Below are 16,345 nucleotides of genomic sequence, written 5' to 3'. Positions count from 1 at the left end.
AGCTTTGCAAAACAGAATGGCTTTAGACATAATGTTAGCAGCCCAGGGAGGAACTTGCGCCCTCATAAATGAAGAATGCTGTGTTTTTGTAAATGACACCTACTCTGACACTTTTCAACGTACCAAACACCTAAGGGAAATGGCTAAAAACTACTCCTCTGGCCAGCCACCTTATGATTGGTGGGGAGCCTTATGGAATTGGCTGCCCGGATTTGGGTGGGTTAAAAAACTCTTGGTGGGTGTTGTTGGGGCCATAGTAGTCCTTATAATACTGTGTTGCTGTATTCAGTGTGTCCCCTCCCTCATAAACTCATGTAAGTCAGTTTATTCTTTTCCCACTTCAGCTAAAAGCCTTACTCTCTTCGAATTGGCCCAGGCTGAAATTGCCAAGCGGCCCTTGAGATCTTGAAATAGGGTGTAGCTTTTTGATTAATAGTTATCCCAAAGCTACAAATGGAGGAATGTTGGGTCTAAACTTTTGGTGAACTTTGGGGAGCCAAAACACACCCAGACTGGCTGTCTCTGCATAATCCTTCCTGAACCCTTTTGAACAAAACACTGACCTGCAAACTACTCATGATACCCCCTTTCTCAAGTAGCCATTAGCCTTTATCTCTATGCATTTACTTGTTAACTTGCTTTTCCTGTAAAATCTTGATTGATTATGCATGACCATTATCTTTTGTTAATCACTTTGTTTACTTCTGTGTATAAATATTGATGCTCACCCCTAATAAAGGGGCCACACTTAATCTGAAGCTTTTAGAGCTAAGGATAGTGTGAGCCCGTTGATCAACGCATTGGTGTCTGGTCTCTGACAGAATTGTGTGCCCTATACCAACTCCGCACGAACTCGGGTGCTGGAGAGGTGAGTGAGGACTTGCTTTATTTACCTAACAATGCAGATGCATAGGGTCAGATACTCAGCTGAGAGAAATTGATGTAGCTTCATTGACTTTAGTAGTACTACTCTGATTTATACCAGATGGGGGGTTGGCTGTCAATCTGTATTACACTATTCATGACAGAAACAAACAGGTTCACACTAAAATATTAGAATTTTAGATGCACTTTAATTACAAGAGAGAGAGAAGGTTTTATTTTACAATGCACGTAAATTCATATAAGTACTTTTTGTCTCATGGATAGCTTCACCATTTAATTATATACAGCAAATACCAAACAGTGGCTACAAAATACTGTATTACCACAAATTATCTACATGAACAGTTGTCTTTGATACCAGACAGCAGGTTACATGGCAATTGCTTCTGTACAGCCTTTCTTTTGCATATTTTAAAGTGCTTTAGTAGCCAATAGAAAGTGGAAATACAGACTCCAATTTTATTACATTGGTTAGAAAAGCATAAATGTTATGGGCTTGGTTTTAAAAAAATAATTTACTTGCAAAATGTAACTTTACTGTTTTTTTTTTTAAAAAGGCCTAAAGTGTGTTCTGTATTTGCTTAAGCTCTTCACAGATTTAATAATAATGATTTACATTTTATATAGCTCCTTTCATCCTGAAGGATCCCAGAGTGCTATACAAAAAATGAGTATTTGGATGAGTCTGAGATGTTGCTGACTGCACAGTTGAAAGAGTTCAAAAAGAATGTATAAACACACTGTGCTAGCTCTGAAAGGATTAACGATGTACCTAAAGTCACAATGGGATTTACAGAAAAAGCTGCGGTCCCTTTATTGTTCCATTTTACAAGCAACAACAACTCAGGGGACCATCAAAACTTCCCAACTGTTATTCCCATTACTTCTTCCTGAACAAAGGAGAATGCATTATTTTTATTATTAAAATATTTTTGTATGTTAAAAGTGGAAGAGGAGGTTAAGGTTTGGGTTTTTGAAGTGAGCATTGAAAAAAGTGAGTAATTTTCCATTAAAATGCTAGAAAGGGTCATACTTTTTTGAGAAAGTTATCTGTGTCACACAGGTAGCTTTGATCTTCTTTGTTACTGTAGCTAACTTAGAGATGATTTTTCATATAAAAAACGTATGTATTGTAACTGATGCAAGAAACCACCATTATAAAGCACATTTCTAGCTGAAACTGTTCCAAAATATCCCTAGGTGTGTTGTATGCAATTCTGCTTCCATTTATTAGAAAATCACCTCCATTAAGCAGCCTATATTTGCCCATCCCTTGAGTTTTTGCTTCCAACCTAATGCTACTGTAACCATTCAGAGCAAAACTTGGGCCATCTGACCCCAGTAATGTCCAGTAGCCCCCTTTTAGATAAATGTATATATTCTGGACGAATATGTATATTTTTGTACACTGGAGCATGGTAAACCTCCATTTTCATCTGACTCTGCCTGCTATTAGGTTTCATGCTCCTGTAACGTGCAATGCAGAGTTGCCATAGTGGCAAATCACTTTGATGGATCTTAAAGCAAGCGCTTTCCTTCAGGGGGAAAAAGTGTGTCCTACACATTCCCCACAAACACCCCTTGGCACTGGTGTTGTGATTGCTTTGAGGGCTATGCAGCAGGAGACACTCTCATGGCAGTGGTGTGGCTTCAGCTTCCAGAAGTTCCAACTGAAAGGGAAGAAATTGTAAATACCATGAGTACCTCATTGATATCCCCTCCCAGGTCTTTCCTGTAAATGTTTATTTGGGTGAATTAACTCAGCATTTGCTGCTACTATCGCACTGTGCAAAGCTGAAGGCAAGAATTTCCTTTCAGTTTACATCATGAAGGTAAAGGAAACTACCACAGAAATAGTGGTTTTAGCTTCAGGACTATACCTGAGAAGATCTTTAAAGATCTGACTCTGATTTCAACAAAGTGTAGTTCTTCCACTTAAAACCTCTTGCTGGTTCTCAGTAACATAAGGTGGCAACAATTGTGTTCGTTAATTTTTTTACCCACATATTTGAATGGGCTAGAACCTCAGCTGGTCTGAATCAAATAGTGAGTTATGTTGATTTACACCAGCTGAGGATCCAGCCCAATATGTTTACAACAGGGGAATTAAAACAGAGAAACGTCTACTCCATGTCATACACTATGTTACCATGTTTAAACTAGAATACATTACGTGTCAAGCACATAATGATGGCAGGTTTTTTTCCTATACTGAGAATCCTATGTGAATTTCATTAGTATGGAACAACTTTGGTCCTTTCAATGCACTTTTTGCAGCCATTGCTGAAAAGTTAGTGTTTTCTGAGATACATGAGCATCTTCTTCTGAGATTTTTGCTTCCTATTGTGCCAAATACAATTGTCACTCTGCTAAGTTAAGAGTTTTAACTTTTTTAAAGTTCCTCTGTAATAGTCCAAAAGTTCAGTTTGAGATTGAAAAGATGGGAACTAAACCCCCTGCCCACAAAGCCCCCAATAGCATATACATATAGTAGAAAGATACAGTTTTCATATGATCAGTGCTGCACCTGCACAGAAGTGCACTACCGACAATTTCAAGAGCGAATCCTGCCAGTTTTTCTCTCCTTGAAAGCCATTGATCATTTCTATGTTATGACAATGGGCTGCATTTTTCAGTGTTGTAGCAAGCTGAAATCAAGGCAAAACACCTTGCAAGTGAAGTGTTTGTTGCTAAAAAAAGTAGAGCTCCTGATTAGATTTAGACCACTAGCTAAAGTGGCTTGAAATAGGAAAAGAGAAGCTCTCCCTGCACCAATCACAGAGGAGGACGTGCTTCAGAGCAGCTCTGCTCACCCAAACGAAATGCAGGAGAGGAACCTCTTACTTTTCTTTCAGCAAGGAGGTGTTTTCTTTAACTCCTGGTTTAAAATAAGATATGATCTGAAGTCAAATCCAAGTTCAAGTTCAGGTTTAGCAGTGTCAAAATTTCACAAGCTTTATTTCATTTATTTATTTATTTCTGTCTGCAACTCTGTGGTGGAAATTCCACTAGCAACTACTTAGTTAGAAATGGATTATAATCCTCAAATCTGAATATCTCTATGCTTTGGGGAAATGTGCATCCAAAAATGAATGTTGTGGCTTACGCCCATCTCTAAGTTTTACAGATCAGTTAAAGCTTTCCATTTTTCATACACTAATGAACACGTATGTTTCCTGATCATTTAGTTCATTTCATACTTTTAAAAAATAGTTTCAGCAAATGCATGCATTTTTATAAGATAATCAGTTAGTTCCAGTCCATCGAGTGTCATTTATTCTTGATTTTTTTCATGAGCAGCAAGCCAAACAGATTTGAGAATCACATATATTAGAGAAAAAGTAATGGGCTCATTTCTAGAGCCACTCCATGTACAACAGCTATCGAGCTACAGAATACGGGCCAGTTCTAAAGATCTGCTGAATATAGCAATAAACACACACAAAATGACACTTTTCTGCCAACAAGGTTATTTAGGAGTATTCCGTTAGAAAAAAACACTATGTTTTATAGTAATCGAAGTATGCTATTATTTGTAGTGTGGCTATGCCCATTCTTTAATAATATAAGGCTCAGCTCTCCCTTAAGATATACAAAGCAGAATTTGATCCACAGCATACTTCTGAGATGGTGCAAAATAATTTAATGGGAAAAAAGATGGTGGCTACTCTACCTTGCTAACACTGGGCATAATGGAAGGGTGGCATGCTCAGCTCCTGGGAGATGAAGCAACTTGTGCCACTCTTCGGTGATTCTCCCTGGAAGACTGAAGGGATGGAGCTGATGGGTTCTGAAGTGTGTAATTGTTTAAACCTCCTTGGTTAAGGGAAGCTTGGCACACTTTGATTTTGTTTGTCTGTGGGGCTGTATGTAAAAGTATAAATGCACTTACAGTGATGTGTAAGTGAGGAAGGAATAAAAAGTGAAGAAGAAATGGAGGGCTCCTGAGGAAATCCCTTTCCCAAAATAAAACTGCTTAATGTTAAAGTACTTTGGACTCTTCTCTGAGTGACCCAACACAGGTTTGGAGTATAAAGGAAAGGCCAGACACCTAGCTGGTGTAAATGGTATACTGGCTTTTTGTCGAATTTAATGGGACTATTCTGGTTAATATTAGCTAAGAATCTGGTCCAAAGATTTTAAAACCAGTTCTTACCCCAGTCAGGTGAACACTATCTGCAAGATTCTGTTTCCTAGGTTAAAATCTACTTGAATATTTTTCTGCACCAAAGATGCTAATGATCCTATTGTTATTGAAAAAGACCTTTTTATTATTCTTTTTTGCCAGCTGCTGATTATCTTAACAAAGATCAGCTGTTAATGAATTGTGTTGATTGCTGAATTCTGAAACGTCCAATTCATTCTGATGGATTTATTTCTAGCTAATTGATGAAGTCATCACCACAGTATCTGAGCACCTACTTCAATGAACGCAAGTGAGATTCTGCCATCTTTTCAGAACAATTCAACGAATTGTCACTTTCTGACACACAATTCTTTGTCAAATTCCCAAGAAGCTCTAGTGTCAAGCACTTTGGCCTTAATTTTGCTGGGGTTCTGAGTGCCCTCAGTTCTCATTTAGTGGGAGTGAAGAGCATTCAGTCAGCACTTTGTTAGGGCCCTGTCTGTTCCACTGAAAAGGATATGAATTGTGTTGAGCAGTCTAAGGGCTGGTCTACACTGGGGGGGAGAGGGTCGTCGATCTAAGATATGCAACTTCAGCTACGCTATTTGCGTAGCTGAAGTTGAAGTATCTTAGTTCGACTTACCTGGCCGTCCTCATGGTGGTGAGTTGACTGCCGCGGCTCCCCCGTCGACACTGCTTACTCCTCCTGCCGAGGTGAAGTACGGGTGTCGATTCGCGGATTGATTTATCGCACCTAGACGAGATGCAATAAATTGATCCTCGATAGATCAATTACTACCCGCCGATCTGGAGGGCAGTATAGACGTACCCTAAGGAATTAGTACTCATACCAAAGGCTCTCTAAAGTCTTGTCTACACTAGAAAGGTTTGTTGGTATCGCTATAATGACAGTGTTCTGTCAAACCTCCTAGTGTACTGTAGATGCAGCGGATACTGGAAACAGAGTGCTGCTGATTAAGGGCCAGTCTACACAAAGACTCAGGTTTGCAGCAAGTTGGGGAGTGAATCTTTCCTGCACTAGCAGGTTTTGTGGCCTTTTTCTTTTGTACGTGAATTGTAAAGAAGACTCAGAAGATCTTGAGGTTTATTTTTCTGCTTCATTTCTTTGATCACAGGAACATTTAATGTTTTTCTTTCCCTGTTTAGCTCCTTTTTTCCCTGGGAAGACTCAGATGTGGAATAGAAGCTCTCAGACCTAATTAAAAGGGCATGAGTGTTGAATAACTAATAGAAGAGTTTCTCATCTAGCAGTTTGACAATTGAATTAAATAGATGTCAATAAAAAAAACACAAAACAAACCCCAGCCTTTTAAACTGCTTGAATAAAAATCTCTTCCCCCCTCAGTAAATTTGATTTCCTTGGTATATGTGATGCCATAAACCTACTAGTTCTTTAAGGCCAGACTTCACATACAAATTGTACTGCTTTAATTAAACCAGTATAGCTGAAGTGGCACAGACATGTCCCCCCCAACAAGTGTGGACACGGTGATACTGTCATAAACTTGGCTTGCATTGTAATAACTTATTCTTCTATGGGAAGGGGTTACAAAGCTTCTTTATACTGGCAGAACTGTGCCCACACTGGGGGTTGCACTAGTATAACTATATTGGTTAAAAATATCGCATCTCCAACCAACATAGTTGTACTGGTACAAAAACTGTGTGATGACTGGGCCCAGGCTTGCATAGACTTCCAGGAAAAACAGAGCCTTTCAGAACTTCTTCATACACCATAAAGAAGCAAAAGGATTGCACAAATATATTTTCTGCCTTTGAAAGTTACCTTTAAAATGGGAGGAGCATAGGGATATCTATTTGGCTTACCACCATGCACTAGTGGTGTGAATAGAAAAGTCTATGATCCTTCATCAGTCAGTTACAGGATGTTCATAAGTTGCAAACATTCTGTAAGTAAGACCATTCAGTTTCTTTCTCTGGTGTACTCTGTATGTGTGTGCGTGCGCGTGCACAGCCACACACAACCACACACACACACTAGGCCTGATCATGCAAGGTACTTTTGAGAACCCCCTACTTCCAAACTTCATTGGGTATTGTGAGCGCTTAGCTTCTCACTGGATTGGGTTGTATGTATGTGTATACCAGCTGTAAAGATAAACTAAGCTACCTTTTGATAGCTATAATTCAGTAAAGACTGTAACTTCGGAACACATGTCATCTCCAGGAGGGAGGCCTGAATCCAGAGATGACATCTCCACTGCTAGTCATACCTGATGGTTAGTCTTATCCACAGTATTGGCAGTGGAGGCATGATCACGAGTGTTTTGTCGGATGCGGGTGGAGTTTTGTTGCTCAATAGTGGAGGAAGTGGGAATGCAGAATTCTCTGAAACATCTTTTGAAGTTTTCATCTAGAAATGCATAAAGGACTGGATTAAGGCAGCTATTTGTGTATCCTAAAGCGATACAGAAGTGCCAGGAGACTGTTTGGAATGTAGTTTCTGGAATATTGATCAAGGCTTTAATGATGACATAAATGTGGATGGGAGTCCAGCAGACAATGAACACTGCCACCACTACAAGGACCATCCTTGTGATTCTCCTCAGGTTCCTATCCTTCTCTTTGGAGCCAGACAGCATTCGGACACTCTTCAGGCGTAAAATCATCAAGCCATAGCACACGGTAATGATCAGGACTGGCATGATGAAGGCAAAGATGAATACACAGATTTTCAGTAGGTTCTCCCAGTACCAAGCTGGGTGAGAGAACGTAAGTGTGCAGTCAATGGAACCTAAAGTAAAACAAAATTACAGAGAAGAGTGAATGGTTCAGTGTTTAACTTGCTTTGCTTTAGTCTCTTCCTCCCCCATCCCCCTGCCCCACAACACTATATAGCACTTTGATGCAATTTTATAAAATGAGTAGCTGAAACAAAACAGCTTCGAATGGCTGATGCATGTGTGTTTACAGCCATGCAGGTACCTTACCACAGGCCTGTACATCTTCTGAAGAATGCAGTGTTATTGCTAGAGATTTGTGATGTTTTCGTTAGAAAGCCAAAAAAAGGATTCTTGCTTTGTTTTTGTTTGTCAAAAAGTTCACTTAAGGTTTGCAAACAAACAAACAAACTTGGGCCAATTTTCAGTTTCAGCATGAAATCTGATGAAATAGGGCAGTTTAAACAGTGTTTTGTCTTGAGGGTTTGGGGGTTAAAAGGACAATGAGGAAGAAGGATGGTTTCCCAGCTGTAGAAAGCAGCATGAAAAAGACACAAAAGCAAGAATGGGAGGAGGAGACCAAAGGGAGCAACAAGATGAGTGGGTGAAGCACAGGGAGTGACAGGAGATGAGTGCAGGCAGGGGACCTCAAAAGTCAGGAGAACTTTGAATTTTATGCAAAATGAGACAAGACGGCTTTGGAGGAATTTGGGGCTCACTCCTGAAAGGTGCTGACCTGCGTGCTGTCCTGATCCAGCAAAACACACAGACACATGCTTACGCACACTGAAATCAATTGGACCATTGTAACAGGGCAGGTTTGCAAACAGTCTTGGATGCCTCTTTATTGTCAACACCTCTGTTTTCATTTGTTTCCTCCACCAAGCCATCATCAAAATTCCTGTGCAGCACTTCCACCTACAGTGTCCTTCAATCCTCAGCCCTGTCTCCAGGGAGGAGGAGAAGACAAATCAATCTCACCAGCCAACAACCTGGCTTCCCCAGGGCCCTGCTAGCTCTCTCTCCTCCATTCACACTTCCTTCTTTTGGTTTTTAACTATCTTTTTAGTGCATGGGATAGTTAGCCTCATAGCTCATCAGCTCATGGTTTTCTGCCCCCCAATCAGGCACTAAATACTTTCCCCAGAGAAGCCTTAAGGGTACGTCTATGCAAGGATAAAAAAACCTGTGACTGGCCCAAGTCAACTGACTCAGGCTCACAGCTGAAAAACTGCTCTGGAGACACAGGGCTCGGGCTGGAGCCTGAGCTCTGGGACCCTGCAGCCTGAGCCTGAGCATCTACACAGCATTTTTTCAGCCCAGAGCCTGAGCCCAAGTCAGTTGGCCCAGGCCAGTCACCAGTTTTTTTATCTCTGTGTAAAAGTATGTCAAGTGAACAGAGTGCTGGGCCAGCTGCTAGCTCCCAGCAGTCTGTCACAGTCACCTACACACTCACAATAAGCATGTGCTTAAGTCCATCCCTAGTACTACAGCATTTAAATTTGTGCTTAAGAGCTGTGTTGAATCAGGGTCAGAGAGGTCAGCACCTTGAAGGTTTGAGGCCTTAAAGAAGGGCATAGATGCCCGAGGGAGGGAAAGGAAGATTAATTTAGTTGCTGATTGTTAGAGTAGAGAGGCAAGAGCCCAGGAGACTGGAGAGGAGGGGGTTATACGAGTCTTATTAAACATGGATAATAATATATACATTCAAAAATGTAACTCACTGGCTGAAATGATCAGTAAGATGTCATCAGTCAGATCAAATGTGATAAATATTTCCACTGAATGTTGGGAGTGAAGGTGATTTTGTGTGTTTATATGAAATCCAAAATGGTAGAACTCAAGCGTTCCCATAAATATTTTTGATAGTGTTTTCTTTGCAATTTTACGTATTTAACACACATGAAATGTATTGGCAAGGCAGCTCTTCTTCTGTTATCCATGTGAAGGCAGCAGTTGCAATGCAAGATTTTCCACACTGCCCTCATACCATAAAATGGGTCTCTCCACACCTGTGGATTGTTCAGATTTCTCTCTCATTTGTGTTATTGCTACACATGGAGTTCTTAATCTGCATTTCTACATGCGTGTTTAAATTATTTTAACAATGCCGACTCGTGTGTTTAACTCTAAATTGTGACAATAATGGTGGCTACGTTTGTTCCAATGTGATGTTCCTTTCTTTTGTTTGCACTGGATCTACTTCTGCATTTGCTAGAATTATTATGCAGATGAGTTTTCTGCGTGGCACCGGTGTTGTTCTGGGTAATATTTCCTGTTAATGTGCTCGTTAAAAAGAAATTCTGAAGTGCTAATATGCTATTATATTCTGACATACGAAGAAAATATAATGTTTTATATTATGGTGAATGTAAATCACTAGGTGGGTGTGCTTGGTTACAAAAATAGGTTCTGTAATAAAAACGGAATATTCTTATAAAGGAAGAGTAGGTAAAGACTGGGTTACATTGTAGGTGCTTTATATGTCATGGGAGAACTTTATTAACAGCATTTCTGTGCATCTAATGTGTGTGTGTGTGTGTGTGCGCGCGCGCGTGCGTACATACATACAGCGAGAACAAAACTCTTTAGTGACCTAAGCCAAAGTTCTCAAATATCTAAAGATAAAAAGTGACATACAACCCCTTCCATATATAATATACACAAATTTTTTTTGCAGCTATTAGCATAATGCAAGTTAACATAACACCTTACAGTTTCCATATGAGCAGAGCTTAATAAGACTGGGACTTTTCAGCTTGGAAAAGAGATGGCTAAGGGGAGATATGATTGAGGTCATAAAATCACGACTCGTATAGAGAAAGTAGATAAGGAAGTGTTGTTTATATTTCTCATAACCCAAGAACTAGGGGTCACCAAATGAAATTAATAGGCAGCAGGTTTAAAACAAATACAACGAGATATTTCCTCACACAATGCACAGTCAACCTCTGGAACTCATTGCCAGAGGATGTTGTGAAGGCCAAGACCATAACAGGGTTCAAAAAAGAACTAGATAAATTCATGGAGGATAGGTCCATCAATGGCTATTAGCCAGGATGGGCAGGAATGGTGTCCCTAGCCTCTGTTTGCCAGAAGCAGGGAATGAGTGACAGGGGATGGGTCACGTGATGATTACCTGTTCCATTCATTCCCTCTGGGGCACCTGGCACTGGCAACTGTTGAAAGACAGGGTACTGGGCTAGATGGACCTTTGGTCTGACACAGTAGGGCCATTCTTATGTTCTTAAACCATATCTTCAGATTGTATGCAGTATCACTAAGCTAACTCATCCTCTTGTATCTATAATCTTATTCTTTCTATCATCCTTCCTCCCCCCGCCCCCGTCATATTTTTACTTAGACTTGATCTGCTATATGGGACTCCTGAACCCCATGAGGAGTTCCAATAAAGTCAGTGTGGGCAAATCTGTTTGCAGGATTAGACTATAAATGCTTTTGTTTGTACTAGTGGTGCCCTGCACACTTTTTGATAGTTAAGGCTTGATCCAGTGCATGAAGGCTCTATCCTGCATCTTTGAAACCAGTAGGAACTTTGTTACTAGCTTCAGTTGGCTCAGGATCAGATCCTAGGTCAATGAGAGTCTTTCCACTGATTTCCTTGGGCTTTGGATGAGGCTCTTAATAGGTCAATAATAATTTTTCTTACATGAAAACTGGAAGCATATTTTAAGAAACAAAAGCCCTTGAAAGTATGTTCCTTACTTGTCAACTATAGTTTGTGGACATCTCATGACATGACAGGTTTCATCTACATACGTGTTCATCTGCAGTACTTGGTGTATATTTTGTATAGATAGATTTTTGATTTTTTGGAGGGGCAGAGTAGATGTGGAGGATAAGACTTTATACCATAGAATCAAGTATTGTCCTTATGGAACCCCACTGGCTCCAAAGGACTTGCTTGACGATAATGGAATGCCTCAACATTCATAGGTTACAGTGAATGCTAAAGCTGTCCAACATTTTTCTGAATTGTGACGAAATATCAAAAATTTGAAATTCAAAAAATAAACAGGAAATATTTAGAGAATTTTTAAGAAATTCCCCTGCCTCCCCCACCACACCATTTTTTGACCAACTATAGTGTTGGTTGAAAATACAATTTGAAATTCAAAAGATTTTGAATTTTGAAACTATTACCATTCCCCCACCCCCAAATTCACAGTTCCCATCTTATTTCCTCCATCAGATTTAGTGAATACACTGCTGCTTACATACACCCTCTCTTTTGTCAGCCAAACCACAGATCTAATTTTGTTTTCTCCCGAGATGACAATCATCATAGGTCTAGAAACCAAACTATACTTCATATAGAAAGCCTTTCTATAACATTACTGAATTTGTGGCAGGTATTATTTTAGACATGTTGAAGGGGCCCGATGCTGCTTTCATTTCTACTAATTTCATACTAATGACTTCTCCTGATTTATACAGCTGTGAGGTCAGAATTGAGGCCCAAACCTCTAAAATAAAGAGAGACAGTGCTTAGGTCTTAAGAAAGAGAGTGAGCGTTTAAACATTCAGTTTAACTCAATCCCTGTTATGAAAGTCAGACTCACCGTGCCTGTATTTTGTGGTTGCCATGAACATAACCGGCAGACCTATGGTTGAAGAAAGAATCCAGTTGCAGACATTGACAATTTTGGCATTTCTGGGAGTGCGAAAATCAAGAGCCTTGACTGGGTGGCAAACAGCTATATAGCGATCCACACTCATGGTGCAGAGTGTAAAGATACTTGTGAACATATTGTAGTAGTCTATGGATATAACAATCTTACAAAGGATTGTACCAAACGGCCATGTTCCCATCAAGTAATTCACACTTTGGAATGGTAGAGTACTTGTTGCTAGGGCATCTGCCAGGGCAAGGTTGAAAATATAGATATTGGTGGCAGTCTTCATTTTGGTGTACCTAGAAAAATCAGCAAAGTGGGTAAATGAACACAGCTATCAGTATTAAATAAAATCAATACCAGAGACTTACCTGTAGGAAGCATCTGTGAAACAACAGTATTGGCTTTGAGATTTTCAGATTCAATTTATTTAATCAAGCAACTGTCTAATGCACAGGCTTCAAATGAAATATTTTTAAACACCTCCATGAATGTTTGTAAAACAAAACGAAGCATTGCTCTAATAAGTGACAGTGCAATCTAGCAGAAAATTTGCAGAAGAACCATTATGGCTGAAGCACAATTGAGACAACAACTGATTGAACAAATATGCGGTACATAAAAATGGAGACCTAAATCATATATATTGTGGCATTGCAATGGGCCAGATTCTTGGTGAAGAAGTAAGCAAAGAGAAATGTCCAATATGTCTAAAAATCCAATTTTATTTTAAGAGTTTTTTGGACTGCTAGTAATTTTAGGAAAGTTATATTTAAAACTTACAATATTAAATAACAAATTTACTATAATTATGTTACAACAGTGGAAAATGTAAGACAAAGTCATATCCTGAGCTGGTATGTTGGTCTGAGTGACTTATATAATTAGGAAAAATTGAATGAGAAGAGAGCTGCTGTTAATATAAGGACTAACTCTTTACAAGTGTAGTTAGTTTTAAATCTACCAAGTACATTTCAATCACAGCAGAACAGGGAGCATTTTTGGGTATTTTTTTTGTATTTTAATTTGAGTTAGGCCTGGTCTGCACCTCAAACTTAGGTTGACCTAGCTACATTGCTTGGGGCTGTGACGAATGTTGTGCCCTATATGACATAAGTAGGCTGACCTAATCCCGTAGACACAGCTAGGTTAATGGACAGAAGGATTCTTCCAGCTAGCTCCACTCTTTCCAGTGGGTGGATTTACAGGGATGGTAAAACCCCTTCCTTTACTGTAGCAAGTGTCTATGCTATAACTCTCCAGCAGGATCGCTGCAGCGCTATAACTGTGCTCCTGTAATACTTGTAGTATAGATGGACCCTTAATATTGCTCTGAGTGGTGCATTAACTTCCCTTTTGTTTCATTAACCTTTGTGAACATCCTATAGTTTAGTATTCACTAAGCCATTTGATACTGCATGAGGTCATTGAGTCTAGATGGTTTGCAGAGGTAAAATGAAACTTTCTCTCTCAAAGTAAGTTTCAGGCTATTCTGCTCTGGAATTCTGATTGCTTCCTAGGTTGTTAAACCCATTGTTTGTCCAGTTCTCAGTGGGTCATATGATTTTTTTTTAAATTAAACTCCTTTGTGGTCCCACAAAATAACATATAACGTGCCTTACCAAACAGAAAATGTCTTTACATTTTAAGGACTGATTTGTAAAAGAAACAAATTACTAAAGTTCTTTTTAGGAGGCCCTCCAGGGAAAGACATAAAAGATGTAAAGGAAGATATTCTGTGTTTCTTTCTCTTGCTTTGCTCTGTTTAGAAGTTTTACTGAACAGCAGCTGGTTGTAAGGAATTGGCAGCCACTATTAACTAGTTTAGGCAGATTTGCACAACTGAACTTGGTCTCAAGAACTTCATTGAAAACTTCTGATCTAGCAGAATATCGGAAGCAGCTACTAATCTCCTAATTTTCTCATTTTATAGCACTGTGTATCTACAGCCATAAGCAACCTACATTTAATGTTTTTGTTTTTTTAATAGTTTTCTAATAGTTTAAAACTAAAACAGCAGGCTGTTGGTATCATACTCATATTGCTCTTTTGGGAAATTATGATACATAATTCTGTATCTAAATTATAAACCTAAGCACAGAATGCATTCTGAAACAAAGAAAGTACCCAGGCTGCTCATTCTACTGCCATTCCCCACTCTGCCAGGACAGAATGGTGAGTACTTATGTTACTCAACAAACATAATGTGATCAGAGAGAGACATAGGTTCTGTGCAAGATTCTTAGAGTACCTATACTTCCTTCCTGTGGAGAGGTACTTAGATGAAGCTGCTGGGATCCTAAGTGATACTGAAGCTGTTGTGGGAGATTCCATGTGGGAGAAATTCAGAAAAAGCCAGAGCTATCAAAACAACAAGTAGGGAGGAGGGAGAAAAAATTGGCTGGTAAGTGATGGTTTGCTGGAAGGAAAGGGTTAGTATGTGCCTGAGAGCCAGTTAACCAGCTTGCTTGCACCAGAGGGTGGGCCAGGCCTAATTGGAAATAAATCTCAGCTGGGGGAGAATATAGCTTGTTGCCATAAAGAGGTGGGTGAACCCACCTGACGGAAGAAGATCCACAGGAATGGAGGTGGAAAGTGTTCAGTGTACTCACTTGTGTATGTACATGCTGCAGTGTGAAAGAAGACTGAGATGGAGGAAGGAGAGCAGATAAGCTACTCCAGGGGTGACAAGGGTCTTGAGAAACTGTAGTCTCCATGAACCCCTGAGTGAGGGGAGGAGTGTGCCAGCCCCTGATAAGTGGGGTTGTTGAGGGAACAGGAGCCCAAGGCTTGGGGTAGGGGCAAACTATAGCAGATGAAAACTACTTGTGAGGAAGAGGTGGCTGGCTGAGCCCAACTGAGCTGAAGGTTTGGTTTTCTATTTATTTTTTGTTGGACTTTGGTAAAGGAAGCTGCACCCCTGACAGGGGTGGGGCTCTACAAAGTAGTTTGGCTGAGGGACAAGGTAACCCAAAGGATAGGGGGTGGGAACTAAGGTAGCACCTCTGCAATGCCACATCTGGCCACAGGGGGGCAAGCTGGGACAACATGCCATACCACATAAAAGGGCTTTTCTACACTTTAAATGCTGCAGCTGCACTGCTGTAGTGTTTCAGTGAAGACACTATCTGTGCCAACGGGATGAATTCTCCTATCAGTGTAGGTAATCCATCTCCCTGAGCGGCAGAAGATGGATCGATGAGATTTTTCACACCTCTGAGCAATGCAGTTATACTGATCTAATTTCCTAGGGCAGACCAGGCTCAGATACTTTCATTCTTGCTGTCTTTGCATTATTCATTGTCAGTAGGGCCTTAAAAGTTCGTAGACTGTGAATTATTTCATTTCATGAACTATATAAACCACTGATAGAGGATCTTACTTGATGCACTATGTAATTGTCAAATATCTAACTGACCTGTTCTTAAATATAAAAGAAGCAGAGCCTTCATGTTTACTGAAAGTATTTGGCTCTCAAGGGCCTGATCAGGTCTTAAATATCTGTCTCTACTGTACATTTTAAAGATTATATCGGGGTCAGCAACCTTCAGCACATAGCCCATCAGGGTACTACCCCGGTGAACCATGGCCACTGGGAGTTGCAGAGGGCCGCACCTGTGGATGGTCAATGTAAACAAAATGTCTTATGGCCCACCAGCGGATTACCCTGATGGGCCGTGTGCTGAAGGTTGCTGACCCTTGGATTATATAAATGGCTTTTTTCTAAAAGATGCACTGCATTAAAAGTGATTATTTGTCCAAATAAGGGGATTATTCATACGTCCAGCATCATGTCGGTGTGCAAATAGATTACTGAAGTAACTAGTTTAAAAGAATTTTAACATCATACAAATATAATAATCATTCCCTAAAATATAGATCTCCAAAGACTTCATCATAGCTGTTATGTATGTTTTCTGTTTAGCTATCAACCTGCTTGTGTGAGTATTGTGCATAGACTCTTCTGTTATCCAGTCCTATGGGCAGCTATGATG

The 16,345-nt window shown here is 40.0% G+C and overlaps 1 protein-coding gene across 2 annotated transcripts in view; it reads right to left on the bottom strand.

Annotated features, from left to right (window-relative positions):
• Positions 1 to 991: 991 nt before the first annotated feature.
• The window catches only part of OPRM1 (opioid receptor mu 1), a 37,226-nt gene continuing 21,872 nt past the window's right edge, over positions 992 to 16,345 (bottom strand). For both annotated transcript variants that reach the window (XM_030556620.1, XM_030556622.1), the window contains exons 2-4: positions 12,297 to 12,649; positions 7,267 to 7,787; positions 992 to 2,555 (exon numbers count right to left, since the gene is read on the bottom strand). In XM_030556620.1, coding sequence (XP_030412480.1) covers positions 2,517 to 2,555; positions 7,267 to 7,787; positions 12,297 to 12,649 — 913 coding nt within the window. In that variant the 3' untranslated portion in view covers positions 992 to 2,516. The remainder of the gene's footprint in view (positions 2,556 to 7,266; positions 7,788 to 12,296; positions 12,650 to 16,345) is intronic.

Source organism: Gopherus evgoodei, chromosome 3 (genome assembly GCF_007399415.2).
Source record: "Gopherus evgoodei ecotype Sinaloan lineage chromosome 3, rGopEvg1_v1.p, whole genome shotgun sequence".
Classification (NCBI taxonomy): Eukaryota; Metazoa; Chordata; order Testudines; family Testudinidae; genus Gopherus; species Gopherus evgoodei.
The sequence above is the reverse complement of the archived record's forward strand: the minus strand, read 5'-3'. Positions and strand labels throughout refer to the sequence as shown.